We start from the raw sequence: 19,444 nt of genomic DNA, 5'->3' as shown, positions 1-19,444 counted from the left end.
TTTGCTTTCAGCAAAATTCAATGAAACGGCAAATGAGCTGATGAAATTCTGGTTTGCAGTCCCGCTGCGAATCCAAGGATAGCTCTCTTGCCCTCAAGTAAAGCAAAGGAAATGGGAGCAGTTTTTAGTTAAAAACATGTAATCGAGCTTAAACCTTGTGCAGCAGCAGATCCTTCAGGTGCTGGGGGAATTTTTATGCAAAGCCTGTGGTGACTATCACGGAGTTTGGACTGTCATTGGGAAGAGGACGCTCCAGTGTGAATTCACAGGGTCACAACTTTGTTCTTTCAAAATCCCTCCTGGGCTCCTGCTGCCCTGGTGGGTGTGTGGGGTGTGTGGGGGCTGTGGGGTCTCTGTGAGGGAGGTCAGGGCTGTCCCCAGCCGGCCCCGCAGCCGCCCCAGCGCCGGGCAGAGCTGAGCCCTCAGAGACACCGGAGCTGCTGCTGTGCCAGAGGTGGGAAACGGAAAAATGGTACTTGGGAATAAGGAGTGAGGGGGAAAGTGTGAGGTGTGAGCCCCAGGGGGAGGAGGATGAGGAGGAGGAAAAGGAGGAAGGGCTCCCGGTGTGGAGCAGGGATTCCAGGCAGCCCTGGAGGAGCCCAGGCAGGAGCAGGTGGGTCTGTCCTGAGGGGAGCAGGGAAGTGTGAGGAGGAGGGAGCCCCAGAGAGGAGCCCTCAGGTACAAATTGTGACCCCCTGCTCCCCCTGCGTCCCCACTGCTCGGGGAGAGGAGGCTGAAGAGCTGGGAATGATGGAGTGACACTGAGCCTGGGGAAACGGGCCAGACGGAATGACAGGGTGGTTTTAGTTTTGTCTTGTTTTCCACCCACATCTATTTTAATTGGCAATTAAATGAATTTTCTCCAAGTCAATTCTGGTTGACCATTGATGTCCAAATAAGTGGCCTCCCTGTCTTTATCTTGACTCAGGGCCTTTTCCGTCTCGTTTTCTCCCCAGTTCCACTGGGCCCGGGCAGTGAGGGAGGGCTGGGTGTTGATCTGGGTGCAGACAAGGCCAACCCTCCACTCTTGCTTCGGCAAATAATGTCCCATGTCTCATTTTGTACCTTGTCCTGAAGTTTGGATGTTTGAGATATTTGCATTGTTTAACTTTTTATTTAACCTTTCTCATCAATATTTGTCATAAAAACGAAGTTGTATTCAAATTCCAGGGCTAGCAATGGTTCTTTTTTCCTGTGGTGTTCTACACTGGGATCCAATCTCAGTGAATGCCCAGAAAGGAAGGATCTCCTTGAGGTCCTCTGGCAGCCCTGTCTTCAAGCTGCTATGTCTGGAAATAGGCACAAAATTTGATGAAGAGGATTTTTATACAACTTCCTGGGAATATTGAGTGGTCACCCACTATGAGATTGTGCCTGTGCTTTAAGACCACTTAGAGAGATTGCATAGTCAGAAAGAGCTTAGGTATTGGCCAGGTTGTGAGACTCTGGGATTATTTTTCTTCCTTTAAAAATAATGTCCCAATACAAGAAGTCTATACAGTGACTTTAAACAATTATGCAAAGTGCTTTATATTCACTTAAAGTCCATTGTTATTGGTTTTCTGTAGTCTTTCTGTGATCTTTGCTGAAAGTGTAATGCAGTTTTTAAAGAGGCAACAGAAATGAAATGTAAAATCAAAATAGTGAGAGCACACAGGTCAGTGAAAAGTCTGCAGCAGCAGTAGCTTGAGGAGCAGGTAGGGAATACAGAACAGATTGTCTGCAGAAAAATCTTTCACTTACAAATATATTGTTCAGAGATGTCAAAATCTGAAAAGTTTACTTAGCCATTACAAGTTTTTGGTGAAGATCTCTTAATCGTACATTTTATCCTGTGATTTGTGCAAAGTGAATCTACTGGACTCAGAGAAGGAATTTGAAGCAAAGTCTCAAACCTTTGTGCTTTGGGACACTTTTCTCTTTATGCCAACTTTCCTAAATATTTTAAACCCTTCATGTAAAGTGAGACAGGATTATTGACAGCTACTCTTTATTAAAATTATCCTTAGCTATACCATTAGTGCAGCTCATATACTGTATGACAGCCCTGGTAGTTGGTAAGAAACGTTATAGTTTGGTTTTTCTACACTTTTGCAGCAGACTGAGGTTGAATATTCTGCAAATATTCAGTGCTAAGCATAAAGATGTACCTGAAACCACTTGGCCAGCAGGAGAGCCTTTAGAGATCCTGGGCTATGATGAGGAGGATAACAAGGTCTCTATTGCTGCTGCTCAAATTGTGAAACTGGGTGTGCATTTGGTCAGAAAAGATTCTTGTCCAGAGTGTTTTGTTTACCTCTTACATCCCCAGTTAGCCTGGTCAAAACTTCTCCATCCTCCTTAAAGTGCATATTCATAAGATTTGTTAATAATTAGAGTCACACAACTATAAAATTTTGTAAGTTTTTCTGCTTAGATTGAGAGACATTTCTTCCCAAAATCTGTGAACAAGCCAATAACACCAAAACTCTGTTCCAAAGTGGACACTTATAACGTGCTTTTTATTATTTGTTTTTTCCCCCAGTGAAATTTGATGACTGCAAGGGGAATAACCAATTGAACTTTGAGGTTTCTAACCCAGACTTTACGGTGGAAGGCGACGGGTCCTTGGTTGCACTAAAGAACATCTCAGAGGTTGGCACAGCCTTGTTCGTCCGCGCTCGCTCCGAGCACGCCGAGGATACGGCGGAAATTTTCATCGGTGGAGCAAATGAAAAGCACGGGGCATTAAAGGTAAGATAAATATAAAACACTAAAAACAAGGACCAAGGAGATGCTGCAGTTTTAATCTGTTAGCAGAGATCAAAATAATTTTTCAATCCGGCTGTTGCTGTAACAGTTTAGCACTCGGTTTAATTTAAGATGCGAATTTTCCAGGTTTTCAAAGATGTGTTACATCTTCAGGTGTAGGTGCTAAACATTCCTATAGAATTGATTCAAGTGACAGAGCCCAAGTACAAAATTGTCTGGTTCTTCTGGTGAATGTTATGCCAGGTAGCTACAATTTGGCCATGACTGAAAATGTAAAATCATAGTTTAAATGTATAATTTAGAATTTACAGAACCTTCACATTCACTCCAAGTCTAAGTATGTGGGAATGAATTCTATGCTGTGAAATTTAAATTTTCATATAGGTCTGCTTATCTGACATTGTTATGTGTTAAACTGTATAAACATCTACACAGATAACAACACATATTTACACTCTGTCTCTTGGCACTGGTGATTTTTGTTCTGCTCTGTCCACTGTGTCTTTTCATTTCCCCTTCTGAATTCCAGTGTAAAACAAACCTCATGCTATGGGGCAAAAAGTGCTTCACAAATTGATTGAATTGTCTTCTTCACACCCAGGAAAGTAACAAAAGGAAATGTGAGATAGCCTTCACTTCTGTGTCTTGGCATTTAGGAGAGAGGTAGGAAGGGCAGTGGCTTCCTAGAAAATTAAGCCTGGTGCCTTTACAGACCTATAATTTCACAGAAGTATAAAGAAGCCACGATAAAAATGATTGATCTGTTGTCTTGATTTGGTATTTAGATGTTCTGTTGCCAGCATTCTCGTTATTTTTCCAACAATATGTTAGTATAACTGAAGTCTTCCATTAAAAAAAAAAAACAAATTAGCTTTAGGAGAAAGGTTGAACTAACTTCTGAAAGTCCGTGGCTGAGGAAAGGTTTTGCTTTGCACTTTAAGCAGCATGTGATATGAATATAGATTTCAAGCAGGAGAGAAAGTACCAGAACGTGGAACTGCAGAAGGCTGATCAGAACACTGAAATGGGATTTAATTTTATTTAAATATGCTGTTTCTTCACAAAATTAAATTTTGACACAGTCATACTTGAGAGAGGTTCTTAGGTGGAGGAGCTGCGAGTTTAGGGCCACAGACTGCCAAATTCAGAGTAGGAAAGCTACACTTGTGGGAACAAGCTGGGCACTTGGCTGTCCTGTGCCTCAGACTAGCAAGGCATGATCCTTCTGGTGCATTCACAAGAACGTTCAAATGATTCTGTTTCCACCCCAGGTTTTGAAATTTTAGGAGCAGTTTTGAAATCGGGATTCTCATTCTCCAGTTAGAAGTTAAGGAAACCACAGAGAGGTTTGAGACATCTCTGACAGGAGGTCTGGAGTTAAACTTCAAGGGATTGGTTTATGTGTGAAGATGTGACTCTCTGAGAATCATATTCTGAAGTTTTAATCTGGTTTTCTCAGGGAAGCAGCCCTTCAATGTCTCTGAGGGGAGATATTCTATGGAAGTTATAAACTAGGGGAAATCATGTCTCATGAGTAGGAGTTAAAAAACATGTATTTGCACAGACCGTGACACAGCTTTGCCAGTGACCTTTATGTCCTGTTTGGGTTCTGGGTTGTCTCCCCTCAAAATGTTCCAGCAATATTAATTAATGCCTGGTGTTGAGATCTATCTGCAGACTGCATTTGAAAGCCAAGTCTGATTTGGCCCCACTCCTGGATTCTGTTCCAACCACTTTCTGTTGCTTCAGAGAGAGAAACCCAGCCTAAATCTGGCATATTCTGCCACTTGCCAGTCTTCCCTCACAGGTGACTCCTCAAAGCAGTGTCACATCCTCTCTACCTGCATTTGTCACATTTTTAAGGATTTGATATTCAGCTTATAAACAGATGATTACCCTTTTAGGATGGTGATCCTTGGTGTCTGAAGTACTGTTGAGAGTTACACGATGCATTAATGTGCCCTGGGAAACCCATCTAGTGAGGATCATCCCCTTCTTCAAGGGAATATAAAGATCTTTGAGGCTGGTTGTCCTGCTGTGGCCTCAGCCAGCACTCTGTAGCTGTTAAACCAGTATTTTTTTCCCAACCTTTTCAGCTATTTGCCTGTTTTAAACACAACACAGACAGTGTTGTCTTTCTGTTTGTCATCCTTGAGAAGGATATAAAGACTACAGCCTCCTATCTAAAGTGATTTTATGATAAATTTGAACTTAATCCTGTACTTTTGCAGTCTAAATGTGTCAGCATGGAAACAGCAGAATTGCTCCATCTGTTTATGCAGGGAGCCTTGGCTAAGCAATGCTCAGATGGAGCCTCAGTAATTCAGCATATTTCTGTAGGGTTAAGATGAGCACATGCTAGAGCACTGCTTAGCATTCAGTACTTAGAGTACAGTACCTTGTCTAATTAGGGGATAAGTAGTTCTTAAGTATTTCCCCTCTGCCAGCAACTGCCATTTCTTTTCTGAAAGCATGTAACCTACATCTGTGAAATCCCATTGTTAATGTTTCTAATTGCAGATTCCCAACGTGTTTGGAAATGGCCCTCAACAATGATCTCCGATGTGCTGACTGGCAGTCTGAGCCTAGGAACAGAGCAGAGTTCCTAAAACTTTCTGATTGCTACCAGCCGTACTTTAGAGGAATAGGGGAGTTATTTAGAGGTGCAGTGTGGAGTGTGCAGAAAAGCTTCTGGTACTCTAGGGGTGAAGAGGTGTGGTTCTTTCCTGCTAAAGATGGGGGAAGATTCCAGCTGGCCTCACTGATCAGTCCTATGTGATTAACTTACATTAACTTCGGGGCCACAGTATAATGAGTGGCTGTTAGAATAGCACTTACTGTTTAACTCCTTTATTTGCATCTAAAGGACACATTTCCTTACTCTTCTGCCACAAGCACAATAGATGTGCAGAACATGCAGCTTTCTAGCAAAGGGTGGCCGTGACTACAATATGGCAAGATAAGTGGTTCCTCAGCATCATCAGCCAGCTGGGCTGTTGCTCTCTGATCACACAATATTTTGAGAGGCTGGTGACAGAAGAGCAAATACAACACTGCAGCTCTTCCTGATGCCTGGATGTTACTGCAAAATAACCTAAACCCCACGAATCTCTGTACCTACAGATGTGCAGACCTGCTACGGAGCAAAAATCTGTCCAGCAGATTCCAGTCAGATTGCTTTCTGCAACCTGCTGGTCCCCCCCTTCCTCCTGTGATTTTGGCCAGATATATTGGTCTCTGTCTGACTTGGCAGAAGAGAGTATTCCCAAAAATCTACAGTCATTTCTGAGGGGCATGGAGAGTGTGAGTGCAGAGAAGAGCTGCCCTGAGCCTGTGGAAGGTGTAACATTACTCTTTAACAGTTATGTGTGTTCACACTTGGACCCTCAGGCAATCAGAGTGTTCAGTGAAAGAAAGGAAGTTCGCTTGCATTCCCCATGGAGTGGAGCTGGAGAACTGGGAACATCTGTGCTCCTGCTCTGCTCTGCCCAGTGCTCACTGGATACAGCCCCACACAGCCAGGACTGCAGTGCTTGGTCATATTAAAGAGGAGAGACACGGAAATGTTTTGATTCACCCAGGATTCTCCAAATGAACCTTGGGTTCATTTTGAATAATTCATAGAATCGTTAAACCTCAAATCCCAAATGGAAAAATAAATCACTCACAACCCCAGCTGGGAACAAACAGGCTGAGCCAATGACTGGCAGCAATATTTATTTATATTTTTGACTTCTGTCTTGTCCAGTCCTTGATCCTTACTTTATTTTATGGAGATAGGAGGACAACTGAAAGCTGGAAATTTCATCACATTTGTACATTTTTCCAGACATTAGTAGATCTATGTATTTATTAAAGGAGCCAGTTTTTGTGGAAGACAGAAAGTATAGCCAGCCTTTCCTAGAGCCTCATAATAAATGGGGAGTTCCAAAAAGTAGCAAGCTGGGAGTTGAACTGTGTCCTCTAAGGCTAAATAAAATGGTTGTCTGCTGGTCCTTCTCCCCCTCTGAAATCTAATGCAGGTTTTAATGAACATACCCTTAGTATCCTGGGAGCTGAAAGAAAGCCTTGGGAAACAATCTGTCTCTGCCTTTTTCTGTGTGTTGGCAGGTTTTTTTTTTTCCTTCTTTTTCCTTCCCCACAGCAGAGGGAGTTATTTAGGACCTTTATTTGTTACACCATTACAGACACAGGGTGAGGGGTGGAGGGAAGTGAGATATCAAGAGTCTGGCACCAAAGCAGATAAGAGGGCAGGCAGATATTTGGAAATTCCAGGCTGGTAGTAACTTCACTGTATGGTGCTCAGCAGTCTGCCATACAGAAGGATGAAATGATTAAATAGAAGCTGTCAAACCCTCAGGACAGTTTTTCAGGCACGAGATAGAAAAGGACTAGGAGAAAGAAAAGCAGAGATAAGAGTGAGGAGCACACCCTGAGACAGCATGTCGTAGACAGAGTTTAAAACCACCTCCAGCAGCAGCTCGGATTGAAGGAAATGGAGTTGCCCTCGTCCTGCTACTCTGTCCAGGGCACTTTGTACCAGCCAGGGGCTGGGCAGACAGGCTGCTGCTGCTTTTTCCGTTTGTCAAACCATTGCTTTTCCCAACTGTGTTTATTGGAGCAGGGACAGGAGCCTCAGCAGCCTGGCCAAAAACTTCCTCAGCCGCCTTGCAGCCCCAAATTCTGATTCCTGCCGAGTCGCAGCCTGGATGGAGATGTTTGTGAGAGTTGCTTTTTCTGCCTGTACCTCTGTTTCCTAAAGTATCAAACAGAAATAACAAAACTAAGCTCCTTGGATTTAAATGTTAGCATTTCTTATTTGTGCCTTGCTCTCTGCTTTATCCCCAAAGGATAGAGATTGCAAATATTATGGATACGAGATAAAAAGCGCCCAGAGCCATAAATCCCACGTGTGGCTTTCTGCCTTAGAACCGCTGATAACGGATCAATAATCTTATTATGAATCAGGATTCTCTCATGGAAAAAAAAATATTCAGGCGAGGAAATGTGAATAGTTGAGTTTAGTCATCTGGCAATCCAATAAGTTATTTGGAAAATAAGATCAAGAATCAGCCTCTCTGATATAGCAGGCAATCGTTCCCATTAATGTAGATTAGCATTTTTTCAGTTTAGAACAGAATTCCAAATGGGCTGCAAATGACTGTGCAAAGTCTGAAGATGGACTCCAATATGAGATATTGACAAACAGGCTCCAAGAGTTCCGTGTTATTAGATTTTGCATAGAGCAGTTGCTGCAGAAAGCGACGAGCAGCATAAATAAAATGCCATGTTTTGCATTTAATTTGAAGGCACAAAATAGAGTAAGTCACAGGGGTGCATCAATATCTGCGATAGAGTTATGAGTTATTATACTGATCAAAACAGTGGATAGAATACCAGCCTCATAAAATCACAGAGAACTTTTGCCTTTGGATATGAAAGTGTCCTTCAGGCATATAAAGAAGGATTTTCTTACAGAACAAACAAAAGGAAAGTAATTTTATCACTTTTGTGTTCAGTTTGACAGGGAGTTTAACATCCTAACATTCTCCTAGACATTAAGTTATTAAGTTGTTATCACTCGTGTTACTTTTGTTATCTCACCGCAAACATATATTGACTTGGAATTTATGCATTAAAGGCTGAGGTACAAGTGATTTTAGAATTTAATACCTTTGTGTTGATGGTATTTTGGTAAATGACTTTTCCCTGCTTTAACCATCCTTGAATGGATGCTATTTTTTTTAACTTTAAAATCTGCAATGCTACATTTCAGGTTTCACAGAACACATCTTAATTAATGTCACTGAAAGCAAGAGCTTATTCTCATCAATGGGTCATTCTGTAGTATCATTTAGCTGCCTTTTGGACTATATTTTTATAAAAATCCTCCATGCAGACTTCTTGCTGTCAGGGAAACAACAAAGAGCTCCTTTTACATAAGAAATCTCCTCAACCACTCTTTTCCATAGAAATTCCAGTCACCTACTATCCCTTTTTATCCTTCAGCTGGATCCTGAACCTGCTGAAACGATGAGATTCCAGCAGGCTTCAGATGAAACCCTGGAAGCAGGAGTTGTGTCTGGCAGTGCTGTGTGGACGGGGCTCCCACACCCCTTTGCTGGGCAGTTCCTGGGTGACCCTGGGAGTCCCATGGCACAGCAATTCTGATTTTCCATGTATTTCCATATATTTCCCCTTTTTGCTGAGCTCCACAGCCTCCCCTCCCCTCTGTTGACAGGCTTGTGCTTCCTCAGGCCTGGGCTGAATTTATCCTTCCAGCTTAACACTGCAGATTCCCAGCACCAAAGAAACACAGGTTTCATATACAGTGGCTTTGGAGTTTGCTCTGACAAAGATCCATTTATCTGGGAATTATTATGGTGCCAAGAGATGTGGCAGTTGCCATAGCAACAATTACATATTGTGTTGAATGCCACAGTAAATGCTATAAAGAACAGGGGCTACTGGTGGCTTTCACTAATTTAATGTTCCTTTTTCGGACCAAGTGTGACCCGTGGGTTTATTCACTGGATGTGGAAGTGCTTGGATCAAATGTGTGGGCTCACTTTGCTTCTCTTTCCCTCAGTGAGCAACTGCAGCATGTAAATGAGGAGAACTCGGTTATTTAAGGAGAGAAAAATGGTCTTATAGACTGGAAATGTGAATAATTGACTGTGAAACAAGGTGTTAACTTCTGTGAGCGTTCAGTGCTTTGCTCTCTGAGTAATCTACATTCACATTTTATGGGAACCAGGGATGTATTTATCCAGGAAAAGGGACTTTGTGCCCTTCAGTAGCAAGCAGAGCTTAGGCAAGTATCAGATATGTTTAACACTGATTCAAAGTTGAAATTAGATTATTTTTGAAACAAGCCTTGTTAATTATTTCAAATTATTTACAGACTAATGTAAAGTGACAGGTAAAATTCTTTGTAATGAAAGCATTTTATTAAAAACAGCTAAAATCATAATTCCTTCCAGCCCTGAGCAGCATTTAGGCTGCTCCCTTAGTTCTCCCTGCTGCAACAGGTACTGTGCATAGAACATTTTCACTATTGCTTGGTGTGCTTCTGCTGTAAACTTAAGGTTGTCATAAAATCCCAGACCCAGATGCAGTTCTGGAATGCAACCAATTTTACTCTATTTTCTTTGAAAACACACTCAGGTCTTATCCTCCATCCATAAGACCTAATGGCAAAGCTTCCATGAATCTCAATGAGAGCAATTATTCAAGGATTGCTGAAGAACTAAAATTCATCCTGGCACAGAATGTCAAGAAAATACCTATTTACCTCTTGGGCCCCAAACATTTTTTTTTCTTTTCGAATTTGAACGGTAGATAAGTTGTGGAAAGACATTTTGAACTGAATGAACTTCTCTTTATGACACTAACTGTCCTTTTATCCATTAAAAAAAAAATCCACTAAATTTTGTGGATTACTGATAAACCACCATGAACTTACACATCATTTTTTTCAAGTTTTTATTGTTCTGTGTCCAGCCTGAAAATATTCTGGGATAGACAAAACCATGCCAGTCCTATGCATTAATCTTCAGAGACTGATGGACTTGGGTGGAAATTTGTGCCACTGATGTGGGGAACATGGAAAGAAACCCTTTGTGAAAGGTTTAAATTTTTAATTTATTGTAGTAAATGAGGATATAAGTAGGAAAGCAACAGGCTGAGCATGATTTAGTAGGACATTAAGCAAGATCATAAAGGATAAGTAGATGTCTCTTAGGATGTGTAATGTCTTTCATTTATAAAGCAGCTTTCATCCTGTAAGATCCTTAAAGTGAAACTATTAAGTACACAGAGAGAGAATGTGTGTGTGCAGGTCTATATACATCTGTCAAGAGAGGTATTTGTATAGATATCTTTATTTTTGATACTTATTTCATAATACTTTTACACCTCAGGATAGGGACAGAGTCTTTTGGAATGAGGAATTTGGGAAAAGGACCTGGTGATTTTGATGTGATGCTAAAATTGCCATGACAGCCTTCATGTCCTCAAATCCATAATGAAAAAGAGGTGTTACAGACACCAGAAGAACATGTGAGACTTATGGTACAGAAGAAAAATTGTCCCTTTCTTCCCTGGTAGTTCTCTCATCCGGAATGCAGGAATGATGCAGTCAGTGTATGACAACTTCCCCAGTTCCACCTGTGAGGCCTCACATTTATTAAGGAACGGAGACAATTCCAAGAGGAAATCAAACCAAGTAGTGTTCAAAACTAAGCTCAAGGTTCTTTTTTTGGTGTCAGAGACACAAAATATTGCTGGTTTTCCCCCACTATAAGCTTTTCCATCAGCTCACAGAAGCAGCGTGGAGTTGAGAAAGAGCCGTGATAGGAGAAATTATTCACATGAAAGGATGATTCCCTGAGTAAGAGTTTAGTCATTTCTCTCCATCAGAGACCTCAATAATAATCCCTAATGATTGCCCCAATAGTTCCATGCTGATTTTCACAAACCTGAAGGAACATTTATTATGGTTATTATAGTAACACCTATCTCAGCACACATCTTAAGCATTTAATGGAGCATCACAGGATAAAAATCTACATTTGTCCTCCCCCAAGAATTGATTCTGCCATTGCAAGGACAGATGGCTCCTTTTGGATCTAAAATTCCTTATTTGTTGATTATTACAATTTTGTTTCTTTTACCATTATTCCTTTGCATCTCATTTTGCAGCCAGTTTTTTTCGAGTACCTGGAATAATGTGGCAAGTTGAAGAATGACAGAGTTAAAGCTTAATATAATTTGCTATCTCCATAATAAGCAATTCTACTAATGCTTACAGTCACCTAGGATTTATTAATCATCCAGCTCCTCACTTATATCACACCAAATAAAACTGAATAACCTTTGCATTAAGCTTTTGATCCATCTTAGAATAGTTTTCCTAGTTAGTTTATACAGTTTCTCCTTCTTACTGAGAAGGCCCCTGGGGTGCACAGGAGGAGAGTGGAGGGGCAGCAGGTTGATTTGAACTGGTCCTGCTATTTGAGTAACTGGTTGCTGCTAATAATTTTGGTACTGATGACATTCCTGAGTGTCCTTCATCACTGTTGAACTGGCAGGTTCTCAGTTAAGGCAGCTGGGAAATGGTTTTACTGTAGGCAAGGAGAGACTGGATTTGGCTCCCAGTTTCTTCCCAGCCTCACTGTGGCTGTGGTTTGGTGCACAACAGGAAACAAGAAGTTTCCTGGTGAGTAGGAACAGATATGCTGAAATATTTTTAGCATTTTCTCTGGTAACAGGTTTGAGTCAAGTTCTAACAACACAGAGTCATTCAGGCAGCAGCTGTGAGCAGATACACTTCAATTTACCTGCAGGTCATCAGACATCTTGGTGGTTGGTGGTGTCCAATTCTTGTTGGACCTTTGGCTGAAGTCCCAACTCAGCAGGAAAGTAACTTGAAATCATTTTGTCTTCTTTTTCATTTCCATCTCTAGAATTACTTCATGGTTCTGAGATAAATGAACCATGGATCTATTATGTGCAGGTTTTCAAGATAAAGAATGGACTATAATGCTTTTAAAATGAGAGCTAGATCCAGCTTTTGGTGAACCAGCCTTGCTGTGGACTAAGTTGTGTGATCTTAGGACAACACTGTAAATACTTCACTTGATTTAAAGGCTCTCCAATGGTACCAATCCCACTGGAGATGTACTGAATATTTTATGTGGCCAGGCACCTTGTTCTACAGTTAATGTCAAGGCACTATGGATGAACTGGTTTGGTTTGTTTTGTTTCTTAGACAATCATGTTGTAACATAACCTGTGTATTCACAGATGGAAGTTTAGAATCTGATTTGTGCATGTGAACTTTGTCTTCAGATTACTCATCTCTCCTATCAGTATACATTTATAAATGACAGGATTTTATGGTGCTTTAAGGGTTTTGCTAATAAGGAACATCACAGAGTTAAGCATTTTCATGTCCACTTTATCTTTTTTTAATTCTTCTAGAACCTGTTTGGTGCTGTATATTAACATATTAAATATTTGTGGTTTTTTCTTTTTTTATAGTACTGAGCACAGTTTTGCTTTATAAAGATTTATCCCTTAATCACCTGGAAGACAGGGGATAGTACAAGTTTTTTTTAAATCAGGAAGACTGTACCAAACTTTCATTCTCAGATATTGACTTTAAGAAATCCTTTGTATATGGATTTCAAGGGTGTGATCCCATGAAGTACTGGGCCGTGCTAGGAGATGATTTTACATATGCACTGATATCAATGTGCATTAGTATCACCTGACTTTTTTGACCAGCCTAAAAAAGAAATGCTACTAAGAAATGTGTTCATGTTTGCAGTGCTAATAGTTTAAAAGGCTGTATCAGGACTCAGAGGGTTTCCTTGCAGCACAGTGGTGGTGGTGAACAGCACATCACCCTGATGAAATTGGGCACTTGAGTGCTCTCCTGAGTTGCATCATTTTATTTTGGATATTGTTGAACTCACTGACAAAAAAAATCCACTAAATTCAAAATTCCTGCTTGGCTGACAAATCCTGTGCATTGAAGTTTTCTCTCTGCACAGGAAGAATATTCTCCTATCTGTGATTTTTCTTTTCCCTGGAGATGAAATAAAAATTCAGCTACTTCTGTTTGATGAGAGACTAATGACTGCTGAAAGACTGTGTTGGTGACACAATCCCTGGTGGGACCAGGTCACTCAGTGAATGTGCACCAGTGTGACAGCACCTGGCAACGAGAATATTCAGACTAGATCTGTTCTTATTGTTGTTCTTGCTGCAAACTAGAAACTCTTGCTGTAGATGAAGATGATTATTACACTAATGTTCTGTGTTTGCTTTGGCAGATGTTAATCCTGCCAGCCCTTTGCAGTAGAATCACTGCTAGAAATGAAACCAGACTGAATTCTTGATTTAGGAGTTGGGGATTTCTTTATTTGTTTTGGTGCTGTCTCAGTCAACAGCCCTGGACTCATTCATTTACTGTCATCGATTGCATCAAAACCTGAAGCTCCGTGTTGAGAGGTTCATTGCAACTGTTCACATGGATTTCATCTCCAGCTATGTCTGTAAACATTAATTATGTATTAGTGTGGAATATCTTACAAGAGAGACTTTAACACATGTTCTGCTCAGTGCTTACATTGTAGTTTTGTTTTGAGAAACATAATAAAGATATAAGGATAGGTATAGGTTGGGGTTTTTTTAATAAAAAAGAGGAACAATATGTGACAATTTTTCAACACAGTCACATTCCTGCAACTTAATTAAAATAATAAGCTTAAAATTGATACAGTTGGTTGTTCTATCCACTCTGTTTCAATAATGGCTGCAACTTGATACTGAGAAATTTTTATTTGTTTGTCCCTCTTTTGGTTTTCAGTGGATGTGAACTGTATCAGTAGCAGGTCAAGGGAAAAGCTGTCAACTCTTCTGTGGATAGTTCAGGCTCTGTGTCCTTATCCCTCAGGGAGCTGAGCAGGGCAGCTTACAGAACTTTCTGACTTTATCTGCAGACAACTTTATTTTCTCTGTGCTGCTGTATTGTGTTGTCCTACATGGTTGTCTCTCTTCTCCTCACTCCCAGCCACCATCTTTTCAAAGCTGATATGGTCATGAAAGTCAGAAAAGTCTCTTATGCTTCATATTGACCCTCAAATTCAGGAAAAGGGAAAGGATGTTAAAACCAGTTTAAAGGTTAAAGTCAAAGGTAGGGAAGATTTGGCTTTGAATTTGCCTCACATCTATAAATCTCAAATTCATTGCTGCCAAAGCCACATGTATGTGTGGCTGAGACTTGGAGCTTTGAGTTACAAGGTTGATTTTAGGCAAGATTATTCACAAACCCGTGTAATTAATCTGTCATAGGAAAACACAGAAAGCAGAGCACCAAATGCAATCCCCATTAAGGCAACAGGAGTCGTTCCACCGACTTTAATGAGCTTTGAATCTACTCATAAATCTGCTGTGAGGGGTGTCCAAATCAAAATTTATCTGAGGGTGACCTTGATGTTAATTGTTAGTGCTCCCATGTTGTTTAATCGCCGGGAAAAGCGAATGCATTAGTGGGACCATCATATGGAATAGTCCCTTCTATTGGACACTATTAGCATCAAGTTGATATATGTAATATTAATTGTGCATAATGTTAGTGGGTAGTCACAGTCTGCCAGTTATATTTTGTGTCTATGAAACAGGGAAAAAAAAAGAATCTGTTCAGTTATTTTTAATGTCGCTTCTGCCTTCAGCTGAATCCCTGCAAAATTAATGCTTTTTTGATCAGGCAGCTCTTCAGAGGATCTCAGAAGTTTCACATTTATTCAGTGGCTTTTAATCCCAGATTTTGTGTACTGACTGTAATTACTTTAAAATTATATCTGAAATTTGTAAATAACGTAAAGCAGATTCTGCTCAGTCCTGTGATGTTGATTAAATTTAACATCTGCCAGAAAAGTTCAATCATCTGTATCCCAAATGGAAATGTTTCCTTCTTTAACATGTCACATGTAATTCAATTAGAGGAAAAATATGGGAAATGTATTAGAAGTATAAAAGGGAAAGAGTTCCTTTAATTTTTGTCTACTAAACGGAAAAGTAGCTGGTTTACTTGAGGGAAATAATTACTGTAACTTCTAGAGGTATGAAAATATGGGATAGTTAGAGGGTTGAGAGGGGGAGAAATGATTGGTTTTGTTTAATGGCTTTCTGAATTCCTTGTCAGTGCTGGTAATTATTGTGTCTTTTCTTTTTGTTGGCACTCAGAGCATTAGGCTGCACTTAGGACCATTTCATTAATGGAAAATGTGTTTCTGAACAATTGTGAATTAGATAAGTGACTTGATTAAGACTCAGTCTTTAAAACTATAAAATGAGAAAATAGCCTGAATTAATCTTGACTTTAGACAACAGGAAGATAAGATTCTGGTTTCCAGTGTAAGAGTGTGTGTTTGGGGGAATGGAGAGAGCAAAACCATTCTGCATTTACATGATTTCTGCTTCAATTTGCTGTAGTATTATGGAAGCACTGAGGAAGATTGTGGCTTTAGAGCTTGTTCACACATGCAGTAAATTCAGCCTCTGCCCAAAGAGCTCCTGGAAAAGAACACAAGTTGGACAAAAGAAAAAAGTGTTAATTCTGACAATCTTCACTTTGATACCTCTCTGCCTCCAATTTCTGTGTATGAAGTGGAGATACTCAATAAGTACATTAAATGTCAGATATTCAGATACAGGGTAACAGGGACCTGTCACCTTTTGCTGGCAGAGCCCTGGTGATTTTGGAATTAAGGCTGTTACACTGGCTGGGTTGGTTTAACTCCATTCCAGGCCACCTGGGTTGGTTTAACCCCATTCCAGGCCACCTGCTCGGTGGGTGTCAGCTCAGCTCAGCTCCAGGGGGCACAGGCAGTGGCTTCTTGGAGCTCTTGCCATGGCCTGAGGTTTCCAGGTAGAGCTGATGGGCTTTGTTCCTCTCTGGAGAGGCAAGAACAATCCAGCAGATATGGAGATATCCCAGCACATCTTTGCCTTCACTTTGTGCTCATCCCCAACAAATTTCCTCTGGCCTTTGGCACCCCATTATTATAATTATTATCTAGTCCAGGAAGACTGATTTGTAATCCCTTCTGATAACAGTGTGATTTACAAGCTGAGTTCTGTGGAAGTCATTTAACAGATGTCTGTCTCTCTCTAGACATACATGGATGTGCTGCAGAGATTTTGTGCCAACTAATGAGTATGAATTAAATATTCTAAAATGCTTCTTCCATTTATTAAGCTTAATGCAATTTCTTAAAATACCTGAAAACAACAACAAAAAAGGAGGTTGGTTAAAAAGGTTTAACTTTTAACATGCTGTAACTTTTATCATGGGATGACAACTAGCTTAGTTCACTGTAATAATTCTCCTATAAAAAATGGCATTACTAAGCATGTTTTTCCAGCAGAAATTTTCATTTTGATTCCCAATATTTCATATCTGACACTGTTCTAAATGAGAACAAGGCTTTCCAGTTGATATTGATTTGCACGTCATTTTTTTCATTTCACTTTCCTATTCAAAAGGAATCAGTGCTGACAAGTTAATGAACTCCAGCTACAAATACAGAGATAAGCCACAGGATAGGTTTAGTACCTGCCTTGTTCTAATTATGGAAGGTTTTCCTTAGGTGACTGTTTCATGTTCACTACAGGGAAACTGGAATGCTCTGTTTTATAGTAACCGTCAACAAAGCAGACATCTGGAAAAGTGATAGAAAGAAGGCTATTTATAGGAACCTTTAAGCAAGTCTAAATCAATTTTCTCCAGTATATTTAAGTTTTTAATATTTACACGTGGAATACAATTACTTCAAATGAAAGTACACCGAGCCCTAAGGTTCTACATGTAGAGAAGATCCATAAACCCCTCCTGCATTATATCTTCTATTTTTAAATTAACTTCTTGTATAAATTAATAACCTTGGACAGAGTAGTAGAGATCAGAAATGTAGAACCAGCTCTCACAATTTTTTCACTGAACTTGTTTGCAAATCTTTTGCCCCTGATATACTCTCAATGAATGTATCTGGTATCTAAGAAGTTATTCCAGTTTCTGTTTTGGTGTTGTTTTACACAGATAAATTGTTGAATCTCATCCAATTAATCTTTTGGTTGATATCTCCTGCTGCTGGGAGTTATGAGCTGGCCAAATATGGTTCAGTGTCAGAAAAAAAAATCTTTAAATCCTGGGATCTATTTGGTATCCTTATGGGTAGATCTTTTTGTCTGTATGACTTGAAGCTGCTTCCAGAAAGGAAGAACTGTAAAACAGGGTAAAATGGAGCTCTACATTACCTGATGACAATCTCTGTTGTACCTGAAGTACCTTTGGTGCTGGCAGAGGATGAACAGACTGTGGGACTCATCTGTGGTGTAGATTTACTAGAAGGGAATTCTCCCCCAGGGAATTCTCCACCACCTGGGAATTTCCTGCCAGACCCAGCAGTGATACAGACAGCAAACCTGATTGGGGAATATGACCACTAAGGTCACTTGTGGACTTTTGGAATTAAAAACCTTGCTCTCTGAATGTCTTCAAGGGGTAACAAGCCCATGCAGAAGTGGAGCGATGGTAGAGAGAGGAGCCTTGTATATCAGGGAGCTTGAGAAGCAAATTTCTGTGGTGACCTTAAAAGGCAGGGAACGGGCTGTTTCATACTTTCCACCACAGTTTCTCTGCTCAGGACAGGGTGGGGATGGTCATGGCTTGCTGCCCAGGATTCCATGTGCCTGCCCTGCCAGGCGTTGCTCTGGCAATGGCCATAAACTGTTGCCTCCGAGGAATACACTGGGGGGGTTTGGCCAATCAGACAAGTGGCATAAACACAAGCTCCAAACTCTGTTTTCAAAGCTGTGCCTGCACAGTATGAGATGCCAGTCCTGCTTCCCTGTCACAGAATCACAGAATGTTCTGAGTCGGAAGGGACCCACAAGGATCAAAGTCCAGCTCCTGTTCCTGCACAGGACACCCCAACAATCCCAACAATCCCAACAATCCCACTGTGTTCCTGAGAGCATCATCCAAACACTCCCTGAGCTCTGATCACTATGTTGATGGGCAAAGGCAAGGAGCAGTGGGTTCCTTGACTTCAGAGGGCTCGGATTTTTCAGGAGGGTGCAGCAAATAAAGTCCCTTTTTCTCCCTCCTCCCCCCAAACAAACAGAACTCAAAACACAACTAAGGAGAACCAGCAGCAATAATGGAATTCATTAAGGATGCCAGGCTGGGAGGTTGAAGTGGGTATTTTTTATATCTTTTCCCCAAATTATTATTCAGGTCTTGCAACTGGATATGCATGAGGATAAGTCTGATGAAGGACTCAGTTCTGTGTCATTTTGGTATCATTCATGTTTCCTTAACAGGAGAAAAATGTGAAATAACCAAAAGATTGTTCTTTATTCCAAGATTAAAGTTTCAAAAGCTTAAGATTTGAACTTTACTTAAATCTTTTGAAGAGGCATGAAAAGCTATTATGTAATCATATCTTTCATTTCAGCTACAGTTGGAAACAATACTATCAACATAGAATAAAAATATTGTTTTTATCTTGTTTCTATTTGTATTGTAAGTATCTCACAGGACTCCTAAATGTACAGGCTCAAGAAGTTTGGGATTATTCAAGATAAGCTTCAGACAAGCCTATGAAAACCCTGCTATTTGTTTTGTGGAAATGCAGATCTCCTCATGTGTTTGAAGTGTAGCCATGTCAGACATGAGCAGAAAGTTCACTTAAAGTCTTTATTGTTTTTAAAGGTAATGATAGTTTCAGTGTATTTCTTGTATTTCCTTAAGAACCTTAAATGTCACCTCGAGGAGCTGGAAATAGGTGGGAACTAAAATTAATTAAAAATGAATAAGAGGAAGGAAACTTGTTTGTACAAATTTTCTAAGAGGGGAACTGGGAAGAGAGGTAAAGGCCACAGAAGTGGAGCTGTGGAGGATAATAATGAGGCAAAAGTTGTGGCAGACAGAAGGGGTCATGAAGAGCCCTAAAATTAAAAATAAAAGAGGGGCCTGAAGTAGCTAGATGGGAAATCAGAGCTCAGGGAAAAAAAAAAAGAAAAAAGAATGTAAAAACATATCTATTCTTACAGGTTTCCTCAAATTGTTCATGCCCCGTCCCTCTGCTTTATTTTCTCTTTGCAGCCTGTAGCAGGA

The 19,444-nt window shown here is 40.4% G+C and overlaps 1 protein-coding gene across 2 annotated transcripts in view; it reads left to right on the top strand.

Moving 5' to 3' along the window:
• The window catches only part of CDH13 (cadherin 13), a 451,056-nt gene that overhangs the window by 157,899 nt on the left and 273,713 nt on the right, over positions 1–19,444 (top strand). For both annotated transcript variants that reach the window (XM_027685001.1, XM_027685000.1), the window contains exon 3: positions 2,525–2,733. In XM_027685001.1, coding sequence (XP_027540802.1) covers positions 2,525–2,733 — 209 coding nt within the window. The remainder of the gene's footprint in view (positions 1–2,524; positions 2,734–19,444) is intronic.

This window comes from Neopelma chrysocephalum, unplaced genomic scaffold (genome assembly GCF_003984885.1).
Source record: "Neopelma chrysocephalum unplaced genomic scaffold, ASM398488v2 Primary Assembly neopelma1_68, whole genome shotgun sequence".
NCBI lineage: Eukaryota > Metazoa > Chordata > Aves > Passeriformes > Pipridae > Neopelma > Neopelma chrysocephalum.
This window is presented reverse-complemented; position numbering and strand designations above follow the sequence as displayed.